This window comes from Lactuca saligna, chromosome 4 (genome assembly GCF_052625555.1).
Source record: "Lactuca saligna cultivar CGN05327 chromosome 4, ASM5262555v1, whole genome shotgun sequence".
Lineage (NCBI taxonomy): Eukaryota > Viridiplantae > Streptophyta > Magnoliopsida > Asterales > Asteraceae > Lactuca > Lactuca saligna.
The window spans coordinates 45,508,726-45,536,609 of record NC_136420.1 but is presented as its reverse complement, the minus strand read 5'-3'; the positions used below and the strand labels follow the sequence as shown (position 1 = coordinate 45,536,609).

Genomic DNA, 27,884 nt, shown 5'->3' with positions numbered 1-27,884 from the left:
TGTATGTATGTGTATGTGTGTGTTTATGGGTGGGTGGGTATGTATATGTATGTGTGTGTGTTTGTGGGTGTGTGTGTGTGTTTGTGGGTGGTTGTGTGTGTGTTGGTGGGTATGTATGTGTATGTGTGTGTGTGTGTGTGTGGGTTGGTGTGTGCGTGTGTATGTTGGTGGGTGTGTGTGGGTGGGTATGTATGTGTGTGTTTGTGGGTTGGTGTGTGTGTGTGTGTGCGGGTGTGTGTGTGTGGATGGGTATGTATGTGTGTGTGGGTGGGGGGTGTTAAGGTAAGGGTAGGTAGAAGTGGATGGGATGAAATCGGTGTGTGTTTATAGAAAAATTTTGGAATTTGAAAAATATGGAAAACAATGATTATCAGTTTTCCAAAATTTTCCAACTTCTTTGTAATTTTAGAAAACGGAAAATTTTCATTTTTCGTGCAAAATTTAGAAAAATAGACCAACTAAAAGCGTTTTCAAAATTCTCATTTTTCTTGAAAATTTTTTCCGGAAAACGATCCATTTTTCCGCAACTAAACGCACCCTTAATGTCTGTCTATTTGCAGAAAGTCAGTATGAAAAAACTCACTTTTAGATTAATGAAGAATCTAGATTAAAGACTATTTTACCCTTGCTAAAAAAAAAAAAAAAAAAAAAAAAAAAAAAAAAAAAAAAAAAAAAGGAGATAAACATAGTGCAAACAACCCAACCCACAATAATGCAAGCATTACATAATCAGAAGAGATTACTACAGTACAGAGCCAAAAATATAACCGACTAACAATCAAGATAAGAATATTCACTATACAGGAACACCAAGATCGTGAGAAACACAGTAACAATTTTATACCCACTTTTATGAGCTTATCATAAAAGAAGTTAATGCCCTCATCATCAAAAATAGCCTAGCAAGCTTGTGTGTGCCCTTTCAATCCAGTTTAGGAAACAATAATACACATCTAAATTCAAAATAATATATATACATGCACATAAACCCAACAAACTTTAACAGGAATCTAGTTGCTTAAGCTACATACATCAAGTCTGGTAATGTAACTCTCCTAAATCATCTAATCATTGAATTTCTTCAAATACTTACATAACTTAATTTAATTTCTACAAACTATCCACTACTTGTATGCTATACAAAAACTACACCCAATAAATTTCACCCTTGTGTGGTAGGTGTTAGTAGTTAGTTATGATGACAGTTCACTGTTCAATTAAATTACAACACATGGCAATTAAAAGATTCCAACTTTAAATTCAATGGGTAAAAGAAGGTTTTAATTAATCCATCATGATCTCAAACTCACCCCATCACACTCTTGTTGAAGACTCCGCTTTTCAAGTAATTTCTTCAAAGCATACGAACATCTACCAATCAATTAATAAAAAATTTCCATTAGATTGATTATTTACCTTTTCTTATTTTCATTTGAAATTAAAAATAAATAAATAAAAAGTGTTGTTATGATTTAGATGGATGATTTACCTCCATGGGAGGTGATCAATGAACATAGAAGGCGATACAATCAAATCCATGAAAGCTTCCTTTTTAACCACATAAGCTTCAAACCCACACTGTGTGGTTAGTGTACTCTTCCATCTTCTATAAAGAGGGACATTGTTATTTTTCTTGTCGGGGATTATATGAATGATGACACCTGGCAAAAACATTTCTCTAAAGTTTTCATGTGTCTCCTCTTTTTCATGTGATGATGGCATGGCTTCCATGTACTGTGATACAAGATGATCACGTGATGTCTCCTCATCATGTGGAGGCTCATAATACGGATTAGAGTTTCTATTTGATGAAAAACGTCTGCGATTGACATTATTATCATCATCCGATGTATCATTTATGTCTATATTATGCCAATGATTGGAATCTTCATTTTGTTCCCGAAAGCTCACTACAGTGATTTTCAAAAGCTTAGTGTCAACATGCAAACAGTTATTTTGCAGGATATAATAAATTATTTTTATTATTTTGATTTTAATATACATAATGGGGGTATTTTAGTAATTAAGTACCACGTATAGCGTGACCCTCGTCTTCATTTCTTGGTGGCAATGAGCTCGACCCTGAAGAAGAACAAGGCTCTTCATGAGGCTTGTGCCATAGATAAGTGCTCACTGAAAGAAACCTTCTTGCAAGTTTCTGCATTTTTGCTGAGTCAGCATCCCTGTCATTCGATAGTGCCAGCATGGCAGCTCTTTGCAACCTCATGATCGAAGCAAGCGAAAGGCGCGATGAAAATTCATTATCGTACACAATACTGCAGAAAATAAGTAGACATTTTAAAAAATAATTGGGAGAAAAATGGATGACAAAATAAATAAAAAATAAAAAAATTACCTTGTGACAAAACCTGAACATGCATTTGCTAAGACTGAATCTACACATGGAAGTGGGCCATAACTATAAACTTGTAACTGAGGATATCGACCATATAACTGTTGATAAGAAGGAAAATTATAAACAAACAAGTCCGGGGACTAAATTGTAATTTTTCTCAAAATGAAAGGTTTTAAATATACCTTTAATCCTAGCATTGAAGCGATAGCTCCACCAAGGGAATGTCCCACAATGCGAAGGTTGTAGCCTTCACACTCACATCCCTCTCCCAGCAATGAAGTAAGCAATCCGCCAGCTTGGAATTCTGATTTTCAATAAATTCTAGAAGAAATCAGTTTAAATTGTCATTAGGATAAACATTATAAACACTATGATAATGTTTCCACCCTAGTTATATATTGTTTGGGCAAATTACACAAAATGCCATTACATTATAAAAACCTGTTACCAAGTTTGATTTGTTTACATGGAAAATTGTTAATGTGTGTTATAGTATCAAAATATGGTAAAAGGAGATAATGTAATGTAATGGATTTTGTGTGATTTGCTGAAATAGTATGATTAAAAAAGAGAAAGAAAGATTAAATTCATACCTTTTTTTTCAGGATTTCCATCAATTTGCTGATAGAGATCACGTGCAGACTCGACTATACCGGAGTGTCCATAATATCCTGAACCTGGTGGAATAAGATTACCACTGTGACAAGGTCATGAAAATGTCATAATAAGATGCCATTCAAAAATAAATGTTTAAAAAAGAATATTATAAAACTTGTCCCAAAATAAATGCAAGATTATTTTTTTCCATTTTGAGTGTGAGAGAGAGAGAGAGAGAGAGAACAGAACGTACTATATCAAACCATCTATATCTTCTGTAGCAAGCACACATTCCTTACTTAAACCATCTGTTAGTAAATCTTCAGGAGTTTCAGTTCCTCTCACACAAATCACAACAGATTTTATGTCATGAAGAACCACAACAAAGTATGCTGCTTCACATCTCGCCTGAAAACCCAACAATATCCAACTTCAAAGTTCAAAACAAATAAATAACTAGTGGGATGACCTTTATTAATCTTATATTTTCGATAAATTTTTTTCTAATGTTCTCGTACACAGGGACCATTTTTGTAAATTTGCTATTAGACAGTGACCATTTTTATCATTTTTTGAAACGTTGGGACAATTTCTGTAATTTGTGAAAAGTAGGGAACGTTTATGCAAGTGAAACCACATGGACCATTTCTGTAATTGTATGAAACATAGGAACTATTTTTGTTAATTTGCTATTTGCCAGGAATCATTTCTGTAATTTTTTAAAACACAAGGACCGTTTTTATAAAAAAAAAAAAATTCTGCACAAAGACCGTTTTTGTAATTTTTTCTATATAGGGACCATTTCTGTAATTGTATGAAACATAGGAACCATTTCTGTTAACTTGTTATTTGGCTGGGATCATTTCTGTAATTTTTTAAAACACAAGGACCGTTTTTATAAAAAAAATAATTCTGCCCAAAGACCGTTTTTGTAATTTTTTCTATATAGGGACCATTTCTGTAACTGTATGAAACATAGGAACCATTTCTGTTAACTTGTTATTTGGCTGGGATCATTTCTGTAAATTTTTAAAACACAAGGACCATTTTTATAAAGAAAAGAAATTCTGTACAGGGATCTTTTTGTAATGTTTTCTATATAGAGACCATTTCTGTAATTTTCTGTTAAACTAGGGAACATGTATGTACAGAAAAAAATCTTGGCAGGGACTGTTTGGGTAAATATCCCAACAAATGTAAGGATATATAGAATTATTTTTTATAAAAAGGGTCCTTGTGTTTTAAAAAACTACAGAAATGATCCCTCGCAAATAGCAAATTAACAGAAATGGTTCCTATGTTTCATACAATTACAGAAATGGTCCATGTGTTTCACTTACATAAAAGTTCCCTACTTTTCACAAAATTACAGAAATAGTCCATGCCTAAAAGCAAAATTACAGAAATTGTCCTTATGTTTCACAAAATTATAGAAATGGTAACTGTCTAATAACAATTTTTGTAATTTATAGGGACCATTTATGTAGAGAAAAGTTCTTGGCAGGGACTGTTTGGGTAAATATCCCAACAAATGTAAGGATATATAGAATAAAGACATGTGAAAAGTGAAAACTAGTCATGAAGTAACAACAGATTAAAAATTACAAAAATAACCTGATAGACACGTCCTTGTCGAAGTGTATCAGGGGGCAAATTGACATATTTTAAAAAAGCTTTTGCATGACCTCTCCACCAATTGTCCCCTTTGAGTTCAGGAAGCTTATTTCTAACCCAAGGTGTCCAAATCCCTTGCCTATGCAACCATGCACAAAGGAACAATACAGGATTTCTTCCAACATCTAGTAAAAGACCCTGAAATATTAATTAATTAATTAAAATTAAGAAACTGTTATAAACATATGAAAAGACAAAAGTTATGAAACTGACTGTATAGGCAGCTTCTGCATAAGGATGAAAATCAGCAGCTCCTTGAATCAATTCTTGAGAAGCCACCGTGACTTCCTCTTGAAAATTAGGCATTCGGCTTTCCCTTTGCAACAAAGCTAGGCCTGTATACAGTAATTAATTAATCAAGTCACAGAAAGTAATAGAGTCGATCACAAAAATGAAGAGAAAAAAAAAAAAAAAAGACCTTATCACAAAATTAACATAATATTTCTTTTCAAATGTAAACAAATTAGGTTCATTTTAAAGAAAAGAAAAACCTGCCAAGAGTTCTAGATGTCCTTTCCCAGATGCACGATAAGCAACAAGGTCACCCAGTAACTGTGCCACTGAGAAAACTTCATCTTCCTCCATTGCAGTTCTACAATTTGAGGTAAGCAAAATCAATAATACACATAAGAATTTAAAGGGTTGTTTCTTTTTGACTTGATGAGCTTAATGTCTTAAGCACTTAATCTACACAGCTATACATGGCTGTATTAAGACACTAACCCTTTACCTATTTCCCCTTCTTTTTTTTCCTCGCATCATCTCTATTGTGAAATGTATGTTTTTGGAATGTAAGGGTAAAATGGTCATTTAGACTCATTCAGATGGTTGAAAAGAAACAGACGTTATGTATACAACACTTAATGGGGAAAGAAAAAGATTCGGAAGCATACAAGTATTTTATACGTCCCATACAGCACAATGCCTCACGGATGCCATGATCAAATATCTCATGGTAATGGTGTTTCCATGCTTTGTTTTCATTTGTGTAGAAAGATCTCCATCTTAAAACATCAGATCCTGAAAAACATTGTAACAGTGTGACAAAACACACCATGATGATGAATAGAACCAACATACTATGCAGCCAGATCTTGTTAGTTGAAAGAATCCCTGTAGAAAAAAAAAAAAAAAAAAAAGTTTTAGGGATAGTAAGACACTTGTAATAGTGGAAAGAACAAAATAAGAGAAATGAGACTCAAGTTTACCTAATACACATGCATTTGGAGTTCGATCTTCAAAAACATTTCTTGAAACACTGAATACAAGATAACTTGCACTCATAAACTGGAACATTGTAATTACAAATGCAAATCGGGTCCACCGTATCCACTTCCTGTATCTAATCTGTTAAGTAATAACAGAAATTTTAAATTAGGTGACATCTGTACAATTGTGATATGTCAATTCCAATGGAACATTTGCATACAAAGATATTCCATTTGTATGATTGGGTATAGGTAGATAGGATACCAAATTTTGTTAATGCATAAATTCAACAATTAGTTGCTAATAATTAGGAAAAACAAGGTCCAACAATGCCAATACTCACACTGTTCAAGATTAAATCCTAGATGATGTATTGTAATAACAATGTGGATGATGGAGAAAGGACATGTATCTTGATCAAACATGTTTATGATATGGAAATGGAAATTAAATGATAAAGGTATGACAAGTCAAACCTGATGTGACAAGTGGTTATGTTAAGACTACTTGTCTATGAAAAGAACTAAGACTCTAAATGGGTGTGACGAGCTTTATGAGCCAAGTATGTGTTATGATATGACAGTATGAGATATGTCTTCGATTGTAATGCAACATGTCCAATATGGTACTATGCTATGTATCTACTGATATGTTATGAGATATCTAAAGGTTCCATCATTTCTATGATTGATAAGTAATGTGTAAAGCATGCTAACAATATGTACAGGAAGCTCACGTAGGATAATATGTTAAAGTGTCATTGTAAAGGACCAGATGTGTTAAAGTATCCTAATTGGAATATATGTCAATGTTTTAAGACTAGGCCTAATATGATATGTATATGCTTAGGATTAAGGCCTAAAATGATATTGTCAATGGACTTGCATGTGTATGATATGTTGATGTGATATGGAATAGATTTCCTAGGACATTGGAAATCAAAGGCAGTGAGTTAAAGAAGCTAATAAAGCTCAAGAAAGATTAAAATCATCGGCTAAGGCGATTAACATGAGTCAAGAATTTGCCAAACCATATATAGCTCAAAACAGGAGTTTTGTGAAATGGTTCCTTTCCAAAATGATGGTGATATGTTTTCTACAGAATAGTATATATTTTACCATGTATTATGATGAAATGTTGTGGAGAGGTTAAGCAAGGAAAGGCACAAGGTTGTGTAAAGCAATCTGTAGTTCATGAAACCTTGAAGGATCTTATTTCTATAAAAGCAAGTGGTATGTGGGCAAATACTATGTGTAGAAGCATACTGATATCTCAAAAATGGAGATGGCTTGCTGTAGCCACAACTTATCACCTATCTATACTCTTTCTCAATTTTTTTATGTTGTGGACCAGTTCAGAGGTTAAGCAAGGAAAGGCACAATTTATCACCTATCTTTATCATCATGTATTATATGATCAAGTTGAAAACACCGAGTCCTTAAACAAAATTTATCAAGAGTTTGATCCACTAATTGGTAAGAAAAACAAATTTCTTACTGATGTTCATTTTCTGAACATTTTTCTTAACCAACCCCGTCATTGTATGATTACTAATATAAATAAGAAGAAAAAGAAGAAATCGATGTGAAATTTTACCCGCCGATGACGCCGAATTAGGGTTCCAACAGCTCGTTTTTCGGAAGGAGTATTAATAATCGTCATGGCCGTAGCTCTTTGGGAAATTGCGATCGGAATCATCGTGACTATTCTCAGAAACGAGACAAAAAGAATCACAATAAATGGAATAATATCTCCAAAGTCACAGTCCGGATAAGCCACGGTGATCAAAATGATGTTGATGATTATCAATAGAAGATTCGAAATCCCTAGAAACATAGCGCTCCATCTCACCTGCTTGATGTTAAACCCCTCGATCATTGTGATGCTAGTAGATTAATAGTCACATTGATACGATCAACAAGAAAGGGATTTAACATCGACGACCAAATTGGGGATTCTGGGAATCATTGAGTTATTGGGGAAGAGAGTGAAGATGTTCGTTGAATTCGGTTGTTTGATTCTTCAGAAAACGTGCGGGCCCTTGTTATTGACGCTCGTTGATCATGCGTGTAAGAGAAATTCAAAGAAAAAACGAATTACAAAATGAACTTAGGTCAAACAAATTTTATTAGCAAGATAAGATGTAAAGTTCTTTAATCGTAGGCCTTGTTTGTTTTCAAAATGTTGATAAATATATTTGAGAAATTAAATATCCTTCTACTATTTCTTCCTACAAATCCTCCTACCCAATTGAATAGTGACATGTGTATCATTTAATGTTGATTTAATGATATTTTAATATATTAATATGACACATGTCATCATTTAATTAGGTAGGAGGATTTGTAGGAACAAAAATAGGAGAATATTTAATTTCTCAATATATTTTATTAGAAATAATTATTTTATTATTATTTTCTTGAAATTATATTTTTTTAAATTAAACATTTATAAAGCATTGTAATTATTATCTATATTAATTTACATCTCGATTTACGACGTGTTCGGCAAAACTAGCTGGTAGCGGATAGCGGTAGCGGTTAACGGGTAGCGGGTAGCTGGTAGCATTTGATTTTGGAGCGTTTTGTTGAAAGCTACTTCATGTAGCTTTTGATTTTAGAGTGTTTTGTTTATCTAGGTCGCTACCACCGCCATTCTAAAAATGTCATAACTTCTGTATTGATCTCGTAGCCATCGGAAAAGACAGGAGTGGGTGGAGTAGGAGCTTATGTAGGCTTGTCTTAGATCAAATTTCTACTTTGAGGTATGCTTCTAGTATTTTTCTCCTTGCCCTTTTCTTCTTCTTAGTCAAAAACATCACCACCACCGTTATGGTGGTGGAAGCCACCTCCGGCCACCACTACTATGATGGAAATGGGTGGTGTTGTTTCCAACAATGGTAATGAGTTCATAATAGGCTTGGGTGCTGAGAAGATGAAACCTAAAAACCCTAAGTACATAACTTATCTAATAGCAACATACATTGGATTTTCACATTTGATAATGTACTTTGAGTAAGGGTTTGTGATTCTAATTGGCTTTTTGACTTGATGTAATATTGCTACTATTAGGAACTTAATTTCCAGCATTAATAGTCTATGGTTGATGACTTATTGGGTTAAGATGTCAAATTAACCCAATAAGTAAAAGTTAGGAATTTATGTAAAATACCTATTTTGATCCTGTTTTGTAAAAATCCTAGAAAAATCATCAGGAGTCGGATTTAGGGTCCGTCATTTCTCAAATTTCAGATCTTGAGTCTAGTATGCCCGAAGTTTTTTCCTTGACCTGATGTTGGCTAACTAGGGTGAAAATCATTATTTTCACAGACTAGTCCAAAATTAACTGAATTGATATGTAGTTTTGTAAAATCCATGGAAAATTATAGAAAACTTGTATGGACATGTACAAGTGGTTCCTAGAAATATAAGACATTGAACTACTAGAATATAGAAAAATATTGTAACTTTGGTAGGCTTTGGTGGTGGTGTTAAATTGGCCTTGAACAGGATGTTTTTTTAGGTTAAAATCTAGAAATTTAATCTATTAGATTACTTATATGTTTAGGGTGAATGGTAGCCATTTTTAATCTAAATTTATATTCTTAGGAGTTTGGAAAAGTGAATCAGTGTGATTGGGTTTTCGAGCTACAGTCACAGGTTTATCATGATACTCGATGTGAATTTCTCATTATAATGATTGATGTTGTGCATCTTTTACTTTAACTCATTTGTGCTAATAGGATGTATATGTGGGTAGCACTAGGTTAGGTTACTATCTAGTTAGGGATCGAACATAGCCCATGTGTCCCAAGGGTCGACACATTAAGCAAGGGGGTCGGCGCTGATGTGTCTAATAGGCCAGGTTTGGGGGATCGGGCTTAACCAATGTGTCCCAAAGGGTTGACGTACTGAGCAAGGGGGATTTAGGTATAACCAATGTGTCTCAACATGTGTATGTTTGTTTCCGATTTGTTCTTTTACATGTGTGTATGGTTGTGTGACTAATGTTGTTGATACATGTATGTTAGGGGTAGAGCTTGTAAGATATGATATTGTGTATGTGTGAAATTTATTAAGCTTTATGCATACCCCTTTTCCTTTAATAATATTGTTTCAGGATCAGCAAGTACTCAGGATGGCAGGGCATGACAATACACACGGGCTCGGGATGGATTGTTAGAGTTTTATGTTACATTGGATTATGTTTTTTTTTTGGAATTTAAAATTACCAAATGGTTTTTGAAATTACCTTGATCATTCGATTCTGGTTTGAATATACTTATATTGTTTTTTAAATTTGCAAAATTTATTGCAAATTTTGCAATGTTATGAATTGGTATCAGAGCACATCTTGAGATAATCAATCTCACTTCGGTGAGTTCTGAAATTAAGTTCGCGGCTTAAGAGTTATTTTTAAAAATAAAATTTTATAAAACTAAACGAAACGGTTTGGAAAAAGGTGATTGAAAGCACGTTGTATACAGTTACTCAGTGCTAAAGGAAAAAGGGAAAGTGTTCAAATCTTATTTATTGTTCTACGACATAAAATTGTTATATGTGCTAGAATGGCCGGTTAGTTGTACTGCTTAATTGCCAATTGCTTTGTGCTTTTAGGAATTCTTATTAATTGTAACGCTTGGTCCAGGTATTAGTCATTTCTCATTATGTTTTTAAGGATTTGGGATAGAACTCGACAAGTTGGGGAGCTCCAACTCGCCGTGTATGAATCTCTTTTGCCGCGGAATTTAATGGTCCAACTCGACGAGTTAGGGAGCCCCAACTCGATGAGTTGACGGCCCAAGATGAAATCTTAATTTAGGGTGATGCACCCTATATAAATGATTTAACCTCCCTTGGCTGGCCTTCCTACCAACCTTCATGTCCAGAGAAACCTTAGATTCGTTTTCCATCTGGCATCTTAAGTGTGGTGAGCTTAAAAGAGTGGTTTTTGGTGATTCTTGAAAGGAGCTTAAAGGTGGGAAGCATCTAGCTTGAAGGAGGGGCTTTAGATCCAGAAACTCTTCTTCAAAGGCAACATTTTTTAGGTATATAGTCGTCACTTTGTCATGTATTCATCTCGATCTTCTTATTTTGAAGTTTAAGCATGATTTTGGGGGGTTTATTTGAGTTGTCCAAAAGATGTGGGTTCCAGGGGTTGTCAAGCTAGATCTGACCCCTTTGTGACCTCTTGAAGCTTAAAGTTACAAACTTTATTGGTCCCTATGTCCCATTCATGCAATATGTCCATTATGAAGTCATAAATGAGCCTTAGAGGGTATTTCTAGCATGGATGGACGTAAAGTTTGAAACTTTACGTGTTTTGCCTAACTTTGGACATCAGATCTGTGTTTTCGAACATTGGAGTGAGAGTTTAAGGGCTTAATGGGTCAAGACCCTCTTAAAAGTGTTGGATTAGTGTCTAAGTCCATAACTATTTTGGTATGTACTTGACCCGATGGTGCATGGTCCTTTTTGGGTTGCCTTCACCAAAGCAACTTGATTGGAGAAATAAATAAAGAGAGAGAGAGAGAGGTTATTATGATTTATTAATATGTTATAAGAATAATATATTAAAGGAGAAATCATATTTGCTTAATTAATATTGGTCAATAATTAATTAGGAATTAATTTTGTGATCAAGTGTAATTAATTAAACTAGAGGGGCTGAATTGTAATTATGTGATAGTTACAAAATATGGTAATGGTTATCCTAAATATGGGTTGAACGAATTCAAGGAGATGAGGATCCTTGAAATCGTCCAAAGGATAAAGGATAAGGGTTTTCAAGGCTTATCTTATGGTTGCTTTGTGGATAAGCAACTAGATAAGGATAATGACTGAAACCCTATATCTACACCTATATAAAGACCCTAAGGCCTTAGAATTCGTGTACTTGTTCCCAAGGAGTCCTAAGGACGAATTCTAACCTCTCTCCTCTCTATTTATACCTTCTCCATTTGCTCTTGGTGTTTGTAAGCCATTAGAGGAGTGACACTTGTGACTCTAAGCATTCCAAAGTCATTACAAGGAGATTTGGGATTGTTATTGCTACATAACAATCAAGGTATGATCTTAAACCTAATTACATATTAATATGATTACTTGAATGCTAGAATTAGGGTTTATAGTCTTGGATTCAAAGCATGTACAATAGAGAAACCTAGATCCAAGCATTAGGGTTTGTATGAGCACATAGGATGTCTTATGACCAAAACCCATCAAAAAGGACCTAGGGTTTGAGTTTGAAGATTTATGGATGGTCCTTGAGAGTAAAGTTGGAAACTTTACCCTTCTAAACAACATTTTTAAAGGGGTCTGAGGTTTGGAGTCCTTGGATTCAAAGGAAACGGCTTAATGCATTAAGAAGTGGATTTTATGGTCAACTCAACAAGTTCATAAGTGAACTCGACGAATTGGTGGGACTTTTCGCGATCCGGCCAGTTAATAAGGGAACTCGACGAGTTGATAGCCAAACTCGACGAGTTGAGTCAACTCGGAATGTTGACCTTGACTTTGACTTTGACTAATGTTGACTCTTAGGGTTTGGAGTATTATGTTGAATCTAAAGAATTGTTTATATTTAGGGATTGAGTAGAATAGATACTCGGAGCTAGGGACTATTCAACTTCTATTAGTATTTGAGGTGAGTCTTCTTACCGCACTCATGGGTCGAAGGCACCAAAGTTGGCCCATAATTAATATGATATGTTTGTATTGAATAGGAAATGATATGTTGTTTGATTTATGCATGAGTTTATGTGAAGACCATGGGGGGAGCCCATGGCATACGAATATAAGACCATGGAGGTAGCTCATGACATTCCATTGAAGACCATGGAGGGAGTCCATGACAATTTGTATGTATACGTATGAGCATTACATTATGTGATTATATGTTTTGTTTGACTGGGAAACTCAATAAGCTTGTGCTTACAGTTTATTTGTATGTCTCAGGTACTTCTAGTGATAAGGGCAAGGGCCCGACTTGGTGACGTGGCATGCATTCTCCAGTGTTTTCACTTTTGGTCCTTTATACTTTGAATTTTCAAAATAACATGGATATGTAATGGGATTTTTATATTTACTATGGTTGATGTTATGAGAACAAAAGTTTAAATTTTTTATGAAAATTGGGCTGTTACATTAATATTGATTAACTATTGGACAAACATTAAGTTGCATACCCCTAGAATTAGGTAGCCTTAGATTGTTTGGTTTAGCTATATTGTGTAGCTCTTGTTTGAGTCCAGCCGTTGTAGTGTAGGATATCTCGGCCAAAAACCCGCTTAATTTTAGTTTCATGTAATAGTATTTGTGAGGTCGTTAATTGGCATTGATGGGAGTTTCTTTCCAATAGGATAACAGTGTGGGGTGGGAGTCCTAGTGAACTAGGAAGAGTGTTAGCATGTGCTAGTGTGGGCACACTGTAAGAATTGTCGATGAGAAGTGACTTAGTCACTTCGGGATGGGTCTCGGAACTAGTATGGATAGGTGTGGAAAGAAGATGCTAATGTGACATATGATGCCGACATGGTATGTTGATCTAGCAACATGAAACTAATTATATTACAACGAGTAAGAAGTTTATCTTCCACATGGGTTCTTGTAAGAAGAAAGGAAAGAAGATGGGTTATTGATTTTGCAAAGATGACTATGACAACATACCTTGTATAAAATAAAGGTACACTTTTTTTTAATAAAATAAAGATGCATAAAAATATAGGTACAAATCTTGGTTTCATGGTGATGTTGGCATCTTATTGGTGTATAAATCACCTAAGAGCACTTTCATAAAATGAAATGTTGGTGGACAAATCACCTAAGAGTGCTTTATATGCATGTTATGGTGATAAACATGAAGGAAAAGTACAAGCATGAGTGTGAAAAACTAGAAAAATCAAAGCCTTTAGATACAAAATTACAAAGGGTGTGGTTTGCAATTCACTAGGTGGATGATATGATGCTTTGGTTAAACTATTATTCTTAATAAGATCATTGAAGGTATCCATTGAGGTGCTTTTAAAAAAAAGTCTGCATGTGGGATTAACAACAGGATTTCTTAGCTCTTAGTAAATAACAACCTTTATTATCACCCTCATTGCAACAAAAGTTCTGTAGAGGATGACGTTTAAGATTAATCCCAATATAATTAATTTGTGTGTGAAAGAAAGTTTGAACCTCTTTTTACAAAGAAAAAAAAGAAGAAAATGATTTTTATTCATTTTGTTTGAGGCTAAGTGAAAAGATTTTGGTAAGCATGATGTTTGTTTCAAGTGTGGTACAAAGATGGTACACGTTTTAACAATTGGACAATAAAAGAGTGAATGAAGATTGGAGCATGAGAATTTCTTGTGTTAGGATCGATAATAGCCCAACCATGATCAACATATAAGAACAACGAGGTTCCTTTTTTCTAAAACCAATTGGCAATAGAAGGGATTACCCATTGCACTTATATGCTAGTATCCGATTTTTCTTTTTACCGATATAGGATTGGGTTTGCACCCCAACAATCCTCCCTTAAACCGAAGCTCCACCTTGGCCTCCTTTCCAAGACTGTTCATCTGATCCAATCCTTTTTCATACCGCTGGTATACTCTTGGAACAAGCTCACCTGACATGGCCATCGAGAAGACTTTCAATACAAGGCTTTAGGATCAACGTCTTTAGACTGGGGACCATTGGGGATTGTGCCACCTGCGCCACACTCATCATCGGGGCTACGACCGTAGCTCTAATACCATTTCTTAGGACTGATATTAGACCAACCATGCTCAACATATAATAACAACGAGGTTCCATTTTCTAAAACCAATTGGCAATAGAAAGGATTAATCATTGTCTTATATGCTAGCATCTGGTTTCTCTTTTGACTAATGTGGGATTGGGTTTGCACACCAACATATTGGTGGTTAGTGAATATAATGCATCCCCATTATAGGTTTTTGAGTTTGGCCTATATGTCTTCGTTGAAAAAGTTTGGACTCAATAAGTTGAAGAAAAAGCTTGGCGCTTTTCTAGTCTAGTTTAAGAAGGAATGTTGGAAGATATAAGCTAGACAAGGGCAAATAGATCAATAACTATTAAGTATAGTTGTTATATGACAGTCCTATGTCATTTAGGTGTATGAACCAAGGCTTTGAATCAGTGACTTTGTAGAGCTGCCTTGAAGATTTGAAGGGGCGTCTTTCTCAAAGGGTACATCGGTTCCTTCAACAAGCTGCATTGGTTGCTGCCTTATATATGTGTGTACGTATCGTACTAAATATATGGTTGTGTGTAATTAATAGAAGTTTTTGTTTCCCACACATAGAACCAATCAAAGTAATCTTTTGTCTTCAATGTCTTTCTCTAACAATTATTGGTAGAATTTTCCAGTACATTCTGGTTGATTCTTTTTTATAATAGTGTACAGAACTTGACTAGTATACTAGCAACTCCATTGCAAAAGGTGCTTATGCGAGTGTGAGTCAATATGTTTGAGAAATTTGACTACCGAAATAGGTGTCATTTGAGCTGGAAGATGTTGGATTAATAGATGTATCTGTTTGATCAAAATCATGTGATTGCATCCCTTCAAACTTCTCAGCAAGTGCTTGAAACCCGACTTTGTCTTTAGATGTGATCACATTCATAGTTGGTTCCTCGATTTCAGTATGGCCTTCTAACATATTAACTACTTCAGACATGATAGGCCTAAGAGTTGGGGACTCATTAGTGCACAATAGAGCAATTTCGATCATTCTCACTGCCTCTTTTTTGTTGAAGTCGAAACCCAATCGTGGGTCCACCAAGTCTATCAAACTCCCGTTTTGTTTCAGAACCACAGCCTTAGAAAGGAAAAAAAATATATATATATATATGATAAAACTGTGGATGTGTTGGGAATGTGGTGAAGGATCAAACTGTATATTAAAAGAATTAGTTGTGTCATACCCAATCAAGAAGACAAAAGCAATCTTCATGTGGCGTATATCTCATATTGTCCTTTCCGGTAACGATTTCCAGTGCAAGAACCCCAAAACTGTATACATCTACTTTGTAGGTCAGGAATCCCCATAATGCATATTCTGGTGCCATGTACCCTCTGAAGTACCAAAAGCAAATTGAACAAACGAAAACTGAAAGTAATTAATAAAAGCAACATGATATTATTAGAAAAGACAACGAGACTATTGCTCACATAGTTCCGGCAACTCTATTCGTGATGTGAGTGTTCTCTTCTTCATCAAGCCTTGCTAAACCAAAATCTGAGATCTTTGGAGTAAGGTCAGCATCTAGGAGAATATTTGTCGCCTTTATATCCCTATGAACCATTTTTAGCACCGACTCCTCATGCAGGAAAGCCAAGCCTTTTGCAATGCCCACACAAATTCTTTGTCTTGTAGGCCACTCAATTTCCAACTTATAGTTATACTGCTCTGAGATTTTATAAAAGCATCTTAAATAAATAAATTTGTTCTCAATGGAGAGCCAACTAGCTCTTAGTGGAATGAAAAGACGTCACAATTTCCATTTTCGGATATTACATGTATGTTGTAACCTTACCTTCTTTCAAAACTGTTCAAATTACAGCTATCTATATGTTTCATTTTGTCATCACTATATTATTGATGATATTGATTTTGGTCATCGTTGAATAGTATTTTAAAATTTTGACTAATGAGCAGATATTTTTAATCCACAAAGTCAAATATAGACTTCAAAATTCTTATGGGGTGGAGGGAGTTGCTATTCAAGAAGTAGAAGAAAAGGAGAATACCAAATAGAGCATGTGCTAGAGAATTATTCTCCATGTACTCATAAACAAGAAGTAGTTGCTTGCGTTCCACACAACACCCATGTAGCCTTACAACATTAGGGTGTTGTATACCGGCTATCATGCCTATTTCATTCACAAATTCGCGGTTTCCTTGTTTTGATTTGGAAGAGAGTTGCTTCACAGCGATTAGAGTTCCATCTAATAGTGTACCCTGCGTTTCATGAATTTGACGTTTAGTAGGGACGCCTAATTAATATGATTCTTCTTTTTCATCTTTTACCTTCTATCGTTTACATAGTTAAAGTTTCGTAGATTTTACAATGTGCATTTTAAAAAATGGAATTTAATGTATTTACAATGTTACCTTGTACACGGATCCAAATCCTCCCTCGCCAAGTTTATTTGAATCAGCAAAATTGTCAGTGGCAGCCTTGATTTGTCTATATGTAAATACACCAGTCTGTAAATCCAATCCTCTTAGGTCTGCAGGGAAACAATATTTTAGCAATGAAAAAAATGTACTTCAAAAATCACAACTAAGTATTACTTTTGTTTTATTTGGGGGGTGCATGTTCTTAGGATATTCAACTAGGAAAATATATGTGACTGTGAAATAAACTTTAATTTTCTTAAATTGAGTAGTCATTAAATACCTTTTTCTCTTGAGTTTTTGTTCCTTATATAACCCATCTTCCAAGCGATGCCAAGAATTATGAGACTGAGGCACAACACTGCAGCCACCACTCCAATGGCAACATATGTATAGTTTTTACCATGACTTTGAACCTTGAATTCTATGAAAAGCAACATAATACTAAGTCTCCTAAACAGAATATAAAAATTGATCACTGGAATATAAATGACAATTATACACATAGTGAATGTTTTGTAATGAAAAGTAAAATATATATAAAACATGTGGATAATAAGCATACCGGACTCCATAGAAATGGCAGATATCAGAGGCCCAAACACTCCCTTATCAGGGACAAATGCTGTACCTTTCCCAGCATACTGGAACCGGATTTCTAATGTTCCATTAGTTACACGAATATTTTTTATTATGGTTATTTTAGGTTTATCAACGTCACCAGCTTCATTCTTGATATCAAAATTCTTGAATCGATTTACCTCCTGCAAAAAGTAAAAAGGAAAATTAAATGCCAAGAAATCACAAATCTGCTGTGTTTTCTTGTGTTTATTGAATCCTTTTGGTTTACAAAATAAAGGCGTGTCTGAATAATAGGTAAAATGGAAATCTTGTCATAAACATATATGATTGAAACTCTTTTTCCAAGTACATCAATGTTGAGTATGAAGTCTATTTGTTTATAAGAAGGGGAGATTTAATAATTAAGGTTTTCAACCTGGACATAAACATCAAAAGCACGTCTTCCAAGACTCTGGTAAGATCGATTATTTCTGAAAATTATCTCTGCAAAATGTAGAGTAACCGTATAGTTTCCATTTTGTAAGCAACGACTATAGTAAGTAAGAGACAATGGAGAGAGGCGAGCGTTTGTGTAAAGTTCAGTGTCTTTCATAGTGAGTACAGATACATTAGTAGCAATATATTTTTTGTCATCAAGATTCAATACACTTCCTGTGCTGCTATATCCCCAATGATCATTAAAAGGAACAAATTCTGCAGGTCCACCTGGATCCTCATCTGCTTGATAAGTCTTTTTTCCAATGGTAACTTCTGGCCCACCACAATTGATATGGATTGAAGAGTAGTCTACACATAATTAATAGTATATAAAAGAATCAGCTTTGCTTTTACTTTTATAGAAACACATACAGCATTATAAACTGGAAAGCATAGTGCTCACTCTGCGAGCAAGGGCGGCTGTTAAGACACTTTCCAAGGTCTCTGCACCAAATCAAATATGGGAAACTCGGTGTCTTTTTTTAGTTATTAATAAATAAAAGTTCCATCTCTATTCGAAGAATAATAGTGGAGTGTAATTAAGCTTACGAGTTATTCCCACTAGAGTAGCTTCTATATAAGTTCCTGATGAATGAAAGAAAACTTTTAACTTTGGTTTTTAACTTTTTATTTGCGCATGAAAAGAGCATTTGAGAGCTAAAAACTTACAGATTTCCAACACAAACTGATGGTGATGGCACAATGTTTTCACTAAAGTTGTTGTAGGAAAGATCTACTGCACTGCATAATAAACAAGATCATGTTGAGCTTCACGAGCACCAATGTCGTATTACACAAAAGTAATGCTGAAATGAGGCTCGAAAAAACTTACAGTTTAACATCTTTATTTCTGATCCATGTAGGAAGACTTCCATTTAGGGAGTTACCTGTCAGATACCTATTGTCATTTCACCAAATATTAGTTTAGATATATAGTTGAAGCAAATTTATCAAGAGAGAAAAAGTACAGAAATATATTTCTTACATTTTTTCCAGATTCAGTCGACTTACGTCTGGTATATCACCATTCAGCTTGTTGAAACTGAGATCTCTGTGTAAGTATATGGATATAGATATAGGTGATAATTCAGAAAATTTAAACAATAAACCAGATAAGATCATAATGTAGAAACACAAAAGATACTGCTCATGGATATGGTCTAATTAAACTATGTTCTGAAACAGAAATGGAAGAGGAGGGACTTTTACAGATGCTTCAACAGGGACATATTTGATATATTATCTGGAATCATCCCAGTTATGTTACAGCTTCTCAATACCCTGCAACATCCACTCAAATTCTTGAATATACAAGTTTTGAATCAAAGAACTTGTTAAAATTTTACTAAATTCTACAATCACTTACAACAAACTCATGCTTGTCATCCTACTCAAATTTGGAAAATGTGAGCCCTCTCCACTTAAATCAGAAATTCGTCTGCACATGTAGATTAGTACTTATAACTGCATGAATCAAAAGAATTGGAAATCTTGATGAAGGGAGTATATGATCAACTTACAGTTCTGTTAAATTGCTCAAGAAGGAAAGACTTTCAGGTATTGGTCCTTCTAGACCACTACCTTCTATCTCTCTGAGGATAGAAAATAGAAAAAATGAGGGGAAGCAAAATAAGAAGGAATAGACTTACAAACATTTTAAATATATACTGATCAATGACCATAGACTTACAGTTTCTCAAGATGACTCCAGCTCTCAAGGTTTGGGAGCTTTCCAGTGAAGTTGTTGCTACTTAGGCGGCTGACAATGTGCGAAGTAGTAATAACTAATTTAGAATATTATGTGGGGGAAGAAAACAACATAACAATAGCTAGCTGGACAAATCAAACTATTTAAAGCATTATTTTCAAAATTAGAAGGATGGAGTCTGCCTACAGTTCTTTCAAATTGGTTAGGTTATTGAGCTTCACGGGCAACTCGCCAGTGAGATTATTTGCATTAAGGACCCTATAATGTAAACACAAAACATTATAGAGAGATATTTTATCAATAACGGCATTATGTATAATTACGAAAAGTTGAAGTAAATATGCAGTACAAAGAAGGCTTACAGGGTTGCTAAATTTTCTAGTTTTCCAAGCTCAGGTGGAACAGTTCCAGAGAACATGTTGCTCTCCAAACTCCTGGTATAAAAGCATTTACTAGTTTATTTGAAATTCTACACCCCCGATATATATAAATATAATTCTTCCTTAACATCCTCCAAATGGACAGTTGCCATTATTGATCACAATTGTATTTCATTAGCCATTTTCCAGTAGTGCGACTTATCCACGTACTGTCTTAAGAGAGTGTGTGTGTATGAGAGAGAGAGAGAGAGAGAGAGAGAGAGTGAGTGAAAGAAACGTACATATATCGCAGTGATGTTATGTTGCCCAAATATGTTGGAATTCCTCCGGACAATCGATTCACGAAAACAGACCTAGGACACAGATGCTTCTATTTTTAAGAGTTGAATCATAAATATCAACTGAAGAGAGAGAGAGAGAGAGAGAGAGAGAGAGAGAGAGAGAGAGAGAGAGAGAGAGAGAGAGAGAGAGTTGGCTTTTCACAAGCCTATAACTTGAGAATGGCAATGAAACAGTGACAACAAGAAAACAGAGCAGAGTATGCTTAAAGCTTAAAGCTTTTATTCAGTAAATCAAGAAAGGAGGTCATACCTCAACGTACATAAGTGCAAGCTATTTAAACTTAAAATAGTGCTAAAAATCTGCAACTAACTCTACTAACTTAAGACCCGGACTTAGCCCACATGGCTTTTGAATTATTCAAAACTAAACGTGTAGTAAAGAAACTAAAGTAATTTCTGAATTATTTCATCATTTTCCCCCTTAATTCAGAAATCATACCTTCAACACTCCAAGAAGACTTCGCATCTCCTCGAACTTCAGTTTTCCCAGTGGCTTGGTTAGGATATCAGCCTTCTGTTCCTTGCTCCATACATGAGTGACTGTGATATCTCCATTTTCAATACATTCTCGGATGAAATGGAAATGGATGTCTATGTGCTTACTTTAGCCATGGAAAACTGGATTCTTCATCAGATCAAGATATGATTTGTTGTCTACCTTCATCTGTACAGGTGGCACCTTTTGGCCTGTTATCTCACTGAGTAGCCTTCTCAGCCAAATTCCTTAACAAGCTGCCATTGTGGCAGCCATAAATTCTGCTTCACACGAAGAGAGTGCCACACACCTCTAATTCTTTGATGCCCATGTCATCAAGTTTTCATTCATGTAGAACGCCATGCCACCTGTGCTTTTTCGATCATTGACATCATTTGCTTTTGAGTGACATTTTCCTTTCCTTTTGAGTACTTCAAACCAAAATTCAAAGTGCCCTTTATGTACCTGAGTATACCCTTCACTGCTTGAAGGTGATTCACAGTTGGCCTTTCCATAAATCGACTTACAATTCCAACAACGAAAGAGATGTCTGGGAAAGTATGAGTTAGGTACCTTAAGCCACCAACTATGCTTCGATATTCAGTGGGATTTACTAGTTCGCTTTCATCTTTCTTTCGAAGCTTGAGCTTGTGTTCCATTGGAGTCTTTGTGGGATTACAGTCTTGCATACCTGTTTCTACAAACAGGTTTTTGGCATAGGATTCTCGTTTCAATGTAATCCCATCTCCCTTTTGGTTCACTTCAATTCCCAAATAACGAGTCAAGAACCCCAAATCATTCATTTCAAACTTGGTGTTCATGTCCTTTTTGAACATCTGAACACTTTTAGGGCAGCTTCCTATCACAAGTAAATCATCTACGTACACTCCTACAATCAAGACGTTTCCATCATACCTCTTGGTGTATACTGATTACTTGTGAGCACATCTCGTGAATCCAAGACTCTTCAAATATTGATCCAGGCATGCATTTGAAGCCCTAGGGGCTTGTTTGAGCCGGTAGAGAACTTTAGCCAGTTTGTAAACCTTGTGAGCTTCACCTTTCTTCTGGTAGCCATCTGGTTGCGAGACATAGACTTCTTCTTCTAGGTTCCTATTTAAAAATGCCGACTTGACATCCAGATGATGCACTTTCCACCCATTTGAACCTGCTAAAGCTAGAATAAGCCTGATTGTCTCGATTCTAGCCACTGAAATCGATCCTATGCTTTTGAACGTATCCTTTCGCCACAATTCTAGCTTTATGTTTTACAATTTTCCCATTTGGATCCCTCTTCAGTTTGAATACCCATTTTAATCCGATGGCCTTTCGATTCTTTGGAAGATCGGCCAAACTCCAGGTGTTGTTTCTTTCAATTGAAGCTAATTCGGCATCCATTGCTTCTCGCCATTCCCTTTTCTTACTAGCTTCGATATACGATGAAGGCACTTCATCGTTTCGTATCAACATAAGTTCCTCAAGGGGTATATGAATCTCATTTTTGCTTTCGTATAGGTCTGTGAGCATCCTGAACCGTTTTGGGGCACCACCGCAGTAGAGCTCGAGGCGGTGCTCGAAGTTGATGATTGAATTGATGAATCAAGTGTAATAGGGGAATTGGGTGTGACCAGGGTGTTTATCGGTATCGGACTACCTGGTGGGATTACTTGTGGGTGACCCGAAATATTTGACTGCTCACTATTGGCCCAAGTAGATGATGACCCACTTTCTTGATCCAGTCTGTCTGGTACCCATTCTCCTTCATCGTCATGTACTTCTCTAACGAAATCAAAGCCTTCGACGGTGAAGCTTATTCCCGGTGTCGCTTTAATCTTTGCACTCTTCTCCCACGTCCATGCCCGATTTTCTTCGAACACAACATCACGACTTACGTACATTTTTCCGGTATCTGGGTCTAAAATCCTGTATGCTTTCGATCCTTTTTTAACTTTGAGGCGAATACTTCTATCTTCTAACTTCTTTAAGTGCCCCTTTGCAACTTTCATGTGAGTCACGCATCCAAATACTCTAAGATGATCAATATGTGTCTTTCTCCTAATCCATATTTCATATGGAGTCGAGTCTTTCAAGGCCTTCGTTTGAACTCTGTTTAGAACATAAACAGAGTGTGCTACAGCTTCTCCCTATAGTACATCAGGCATTGCCATTGTTTTCAAGTTGCATCTGACCATTTTCAAGACAGTCCGATTACGTCTCTCTACTACTCCATTTTGCTATGGAGAGTATGGAGACGTGTAGTGCCTTTTTAACCTAGTTTCTTTGCAATACTTAGTGAATTCATTTGACATGAACTCACCCCCACGATCGGTTCTGACCACCTTCACCTTCTCCCATGTTTCAATCTCTACATTGCTTATAAAAATCTTAAACACTTGTAGAACTTCATCCTTCAATTTCATCAGGTACACCCACATTACCCTACTGAAATCATCAACAATTAACATAAAGTATATGTTCCCAGAGGGTGTAGGAGGAGTGACTGGCCCACATAAATCACCATGGATTAGTTCAAGCTTCTTCTTTGCCCTGAAGTTTTCCTGAGATGGAAATAGATTCCTTGTTTTTTTCCCACCAAACAACCCTCACAGGGTTGTGAGGGGATTTTTATTTGTGGCATCCCTTCGATCAGCTTCTTGTCAGTCATCTGCTTCATTGAATTGAAGTTTATGTGCCCCATTCGCTTATGCCATAACCATGTTTGGACATCAACTACTACAACAAGACATACTGTAGTAGCTTCTTGTAACTCTATCTTATAGAGTCTATTGGCTGATCTTCGTACCTTCATAAGTAATTTTCCAATTGAGTCATGAACCCATAAAAACAGGTCTTTGATCTTAATCTCGTCTCCTCCTTCTGCTAATTGGCCCAAGCTAATTATGTTACTACATAAATCAGGTATGTAGTATACCTCATCCAGTTTTCGATGCCCACTATCCTTGCATTTGAATACTATAGAGCCTTTGCCTTCGATTCTCACTTTCGATTCATTGTCAAATTTCACAAATCCATGAATTGTTTAGTTTATGCTTCTAAACTTAGTCTTGTCACCAGTCATATGATTACCGGCACCTGTATCAAGGTACCATGTACGAGATAGTTTTTGAGGATGACCATGCGTATGTAATTGGGGACTAAGATTCTCTTCATTCAAGAACACCATGCTTCCACCTTCTAGTGTTGATAGCAGCAAGGCTGGATCGTTATCGTGATGCTCTTGTACTAGATTGCTTTCTTGATTTCGTTCCTTTCGTGGGTTTTTACATTCAGCTTCATAATGCCCGAACTCTTAGCAATTATAGCACTGAATGTCACTTTTATCATGACTACTTGATGCACTTTGATTTCTTTTCTTCTGGTGATGCGATCCACCTTTGCCACGACCACCACCATTTCTTCCTCTTCCTCTACCCTATCCTCGAGAACCCCCGAATCCACCCCGATTCGATTTGTTGTTGTCTAATTTCTTCTTGTTTCTTTCTAACCACTTTTTGTGGCTCAACAAAAGCTTTCTTTCTTTGCTATTGGTATGGCCTCTTATTCGTTCTTCATGAGCTGTTAACCTTCCGATCACTTCTTCAACAGTCATCACATCTAAGTCTCCAAATTGTTCAAGTGTGGAAGCAATTTGAACAAACTTAGATGGAATTGCTCTAAGAAACTTCTTCACCACATAAGTCTCATCCACCGTATCACCTAGGGATCGCATATTGCTTACAATATTTGTCACTTTCGTGGCAAATTCATCAACAACTTTTGTCTCCTTCATGCTCATGGTTTCAAATTCAGCCTTAATTGTCTGATTTCTTGCAATCTTCACTCTGTCTGCTCCCATAAACATGACTTTAAGCACCTCCCACACTTCTTTCGCCATCTTCTTCTCCGCCAATGACAACAGAAGGTCTTCAGGAATACCTTGGTAGATGGCTGCTAATGCCATCTTAGCTTTCTTTGCTTCTACCATGGTATTTTGTGTTCTTGGTTCGACAGCTTCCAGACTCCATGAGCTTGCATAAAGACTCTCATCTTAATCGCCCATGCCCCGTAGTTGCTTCATGTTAACATCGGATAGTGCAGAGTGATTATTGTTGCCATTCATCTTTCACGAGGTTGATACTTGGGTATATACCATATTCGCTCTAATACCAAATGTTGGCTTTTCACAAGCCTATAACTTGAGAATGGCAATGAAACAGTGATAACAAGAAAACAGAGCAGACTATGCTTAAAGCTTAAAGCTTTTATTCAGTGAATCAAGAAAGGAGGTGATACTTCAACGTACATAAGTGCAAGCAATTTAAAATTAAAATAGTAATAAAAATCTGCAACTAACTGTACTAACTTAAGACCCGGACTTAACCCACATGGCTTTTGAATTATTCAAAACTAAACGTGCAGTAAAGAAATTAAAGTAAATTTTGAATTATTTCATCAGAGAGAGAGAGAGAGAGAGAGAGAGAGCTCACAAGAACTCTAACGTGGTCATTGAAGCCCATTCACGTGGTATGGTTTCACTTAGATAATTACGAGCTAGATCACTGCAAGAAGCAATCATTGACATAGTGATGCCTTCAAACCATGGTATGTAAAATCAATTTTTAAAATTTGAGTTATGGTATAAACACAAGCCTTTGGCTTACATGGTCTTGATGTAAGGTAACTTTGCCAGGGACCGTGGAAGAATACCATCAAGATCTTGCCCCTTGAGATTTCTGTTTATAAAGCAAATATCAAAGATCAATCCATCTATTTAATTTTACTACAAATTCCAGTCATAGGTTTAAGCCTCTATGAATCTAATTTCAAACTTCTAGTCCACCGGTTCAAGAAAAATGGAAGTAATAACACAAAAAGTATTTATAGGTTTAGAATTCAAAAGCTAAATGACACTGGAATTAAGGGGATCAAAACATAGAAATTGGCTCCCACAGATGAGGGGCAGGCATAGAAGGCAAGTTGTTTAATTTCCAACATATCAAAAGTTATACCCGTTTGAAATGGGTCTCCTTTCATTTATCCAAAAAGAGCTCTACTAAGTTTTCAATATTCTTTTAAGGTCAAATGAATTCATTGTAGACTAAATAACATGAGTAGCTAGCTAGCTATATCATAAACTTTGATGCATGTTCTTGTGATAGGTAAAGTGCAAATATATTTTTCGAGGAGCATGTTATAAAGCAATGTCATAGGTAATTATTGTTGGCCAAACTAATGCAAGGGGTTTGTAGATTAAAGGCGTGTTTGACAAAACTAGGTAGAAGCTGAAACTTTTATTACATGAGTATTTGACAAAAGTAACCGGAAACTTTTGAAATATATAAAAGGGAAATCTCCGAAAAAGTCATAATATTTCACCCTTATTTAAAAAAAAAAAATCCCAAACTAAAATTTGTTTACGAAAAAGTCCTAATTACCGGTAAAAATCATGATTTGACTTTTTTTTTTCCGGTTGATCGGTTTCAATATCTATCCGGTTTCATTAAAGTCTCATTATTTTACCATAATTTGAGAGTTATTCATAATGTATGGTAAAATAATGAGACTTTAATAAAACCGGGTAAGTAATGAAACTGATAAACTGGGAAAAATGGGTCAAATCATCACTTTTACCGGTAATTGGGATTTTTTTGTAAACAAATTTTAGTTTGAGACTTTTTCGTAAATTATGGTAAAATATTGGGATTTTTCTGGAGATTTCCCTATATAAAATTACGTAAAAGGGCATCTATCTAAAAACAGTAATAAATAAAAAGGATAATTCTAAAAATTGATTAAAAAGATTAATAGTTTTTTCTTAAACACTATATCAAGTAGCTTTTAGATTTAAGCATTTTATTAAAACTAAAAGCTAAAAGAACATACCCCAAACAAAGCTTTTTGTTTAAATCAAACATTTTTCTCAAAACCTACAAGCTAGAAGCTCCTAAATGGTCATGCCAAACACGCGCCCTAAATACAAAAATGAAATAGCTCTTACAATGAAACAACGTGACAAACATTCCTAGGAAAGGAGCAGCTACAGTTAAGAGTGTTGGTATACAGAGGCATTTCTATGCGCTTTGGTGTTGCCCAATTGGGATTCCCATCGCATGGGTTCAGGCTAAAATTCCAATCCCTTTTACCCAATTGTTCTGCTATTTCACGAAGAGCTTCCACTGCAAGATAATATCAAATATTTCACAAAAAACTTTAAGTAGACTGTAGACATCAAAACACAGCAACCCATGTGCATGGCGTTTTTAATAGTGTGTGTTTTTCTTCACACACAAAAACGAGTTGAATTACATGGAACTTCAGAAAGAGAACTTGCCTTCTTCTGGAGGAAGATATCCGCCTTGTGCATGGATACCAGGTCCTTCAAAGAGTACAAGTGTAGACAAGACGAGTGTAAGGACAGTAACCAAAAGTCTCAAACTGCAATCAAGAATTAATATCGACATCCAACTGATCGAGGAATTACGACAAAAGCAATATATTCATGTAAATTAATGCCCATAAATACTTAAATTTTGGTACTTGGTATTCACTGTGACATAAACATCAAATATGTGGTGGGTATACTTCTCGTTAAAAATACAACTCCAATAATTCCTCAATTATTTTGGTGGGAACCATGCTTGGAGAGTCGATATAGAAGAAATAAACAATGTGTAGTTGTGTCCTATGTTACAGGAATAGTCATGAAAAATCAACGAACGTCTAGTCTACTTACTAGCTGCTATAGATTGGAGAGAGAAAAGTCCGAGACGATTAAAGTGTTTTGTCTGTACGCATAAAGATAATAAAAAGCCACGTCGCTGCTTTAGTTTTCGTCGGTGCCTCTATGGTTTATACCATTGCCCTTCTACACATCTTAAAAGTGGGGGTTAGTTCAAATAACTTTTTTTTTCTTATTTTTTTGAAGAAGTTAGAATCTTTTAAATAAAACTG

General features: G+C 35.5%; 2 protein-coding genes across 2 annotated transcripts; both read right to left on the bottom strand.

Annotated features, from left to right (window-relative positions):
• Positions 1 to 946: 946 nt before the first annotated feature.
• On the bottom strand, positions 947 to 7,961 carry LOC145041755 (lipase class 3 family protein). The gene is made up of 13 exons (XM_078989925.1): positions 7,433 to 7,961; positions 5,836 to 5,974; positions 5,521 to 5,740; positions 5,119 to 5,219; positions 4,841 to 4,962; positions 4,568 to 4,765; positions 3,207 to 3,361; positions 2,950 to 3,053; positions 2,539 to 2,660; positions 2,357 to 2,454; positions 2,032 to 2,276; positions 1,490 to 1,910; positions 947 to 1,371 (listed from the first exon to the last, which is right to left on the bottom strand). The coding sequence occupies exons 1-13, from the start codon at positions 7,712 to 7,714 to the stop codon at positions 1,293 to 1,295; spliced, it is 2,286 nt and encodes a 761-aa protein (XP_078846051.1). The 5' UTR covers positions 7,715 to 7,961; the 3' UTR covers positions 947 to 1,292.
• Positions 7,962 to 15,097: 7,136 nt separating this feature from the next.
• On the bottom strand, positions 15,098 to 27,564 carry LOC145041754 (putative leucine-rich repeat receptor-like serine/threonine-protein kinase At3g14840). Its single transcript, XM_078989924.1, has 24 exons — positions 27,265 to 27,564; positions 26,932 to 27,109; positions 25,595 to 25,666; positions 25,421 to 25,492; positions 20,399 to 20,470; positions 20,100 to 20,171; positions 19,924 to 19,995; positions 19,720 to 19,788; positions 19,550 to 19,621; positions 19,396 to 19,467; positions 19,239 to 19,310; positions 19,015 to 19,080; positions 18,862 to 18,927; positions 18,699 to 18,770; positions 18,579 to 18,614; positions 18,433 to 18,473; positions 17,968 to 18,338; positions 17,536 to 17,734; positions 17,254 to 17,394; positions 16,965 to 17,083; positions 16,601 to 16,811; positions 16,022 to 16,259; positions 15,775 to 15,925; positions 15,098 to 15,668 (listed from the first exon to the last, which is right to left on the bottom strand). Exons 1-24 carry the CDS (start codon positions 27,392 to 27,394, stop codon positions 15,309 to 15,311), a joined length of 3,024 nt encoding a protein of 1,007 aa, XP_078846050.1. The 5' UTR covers positions 27,395 to 27,564; the 3' UTR covers positions 15,098 to 15,308.
• Between the last annotated feature and the right edge of the window lie 320 nt (positions 27,565 to 27,884).

What these genes read in the sequence shown, in the direction of transcription:
- LOC145041755 (XM_078989925.1), bottom strand. Translation starts at nt 7,714, where the DNA reads ATGATCGAGGGGTTTAACATCAAGCAGGTGAGATGGAGCGCTATGTTT. An exon ending in ACATCTAGAACTCTTGGCAG is followed by an intron (nt 4,963 to 5,118) that starts GTTTTTCTTTTC and finishes TACTGTATACAG; the next exon opens with GCCTAGCTTTGTTGCAAAGG. An exon ending in ATTGATCACCTCCCATGGAG is followed by an intron (nt 1,372 to 1,489) that starts GTAAATCATCCA and finishes ATTGATTGGTAG; the next exon opens with ATGTTCGTATGCTTTGAAGA.
- LOC145041754 (XM_078989924.1), bottom strand. Translation starts at nt 27,394, where the DNA reads ATGTCGATATTAATTCTTGATTGCAGTTTGAGACTTTTGGTTACTGTC. An exon ending in TTGAGCAATTTAACAGAACT is followed by an intron (nt 19,468 to 19,549) that starts GTAAGTTGATCA and finishes CTACATGTGCAG; the next exon opens with ACGAATTTCTGATTTAAGTG. An exon ending in CGACTGAATCTGGAAAAAAT is followed by an intron (nt 18,928 to 19,014) that starts GTAAGAAATATA and finishes AAATGACAATAG; the next exon opens with GTATCTGACAGGTAACTCCC.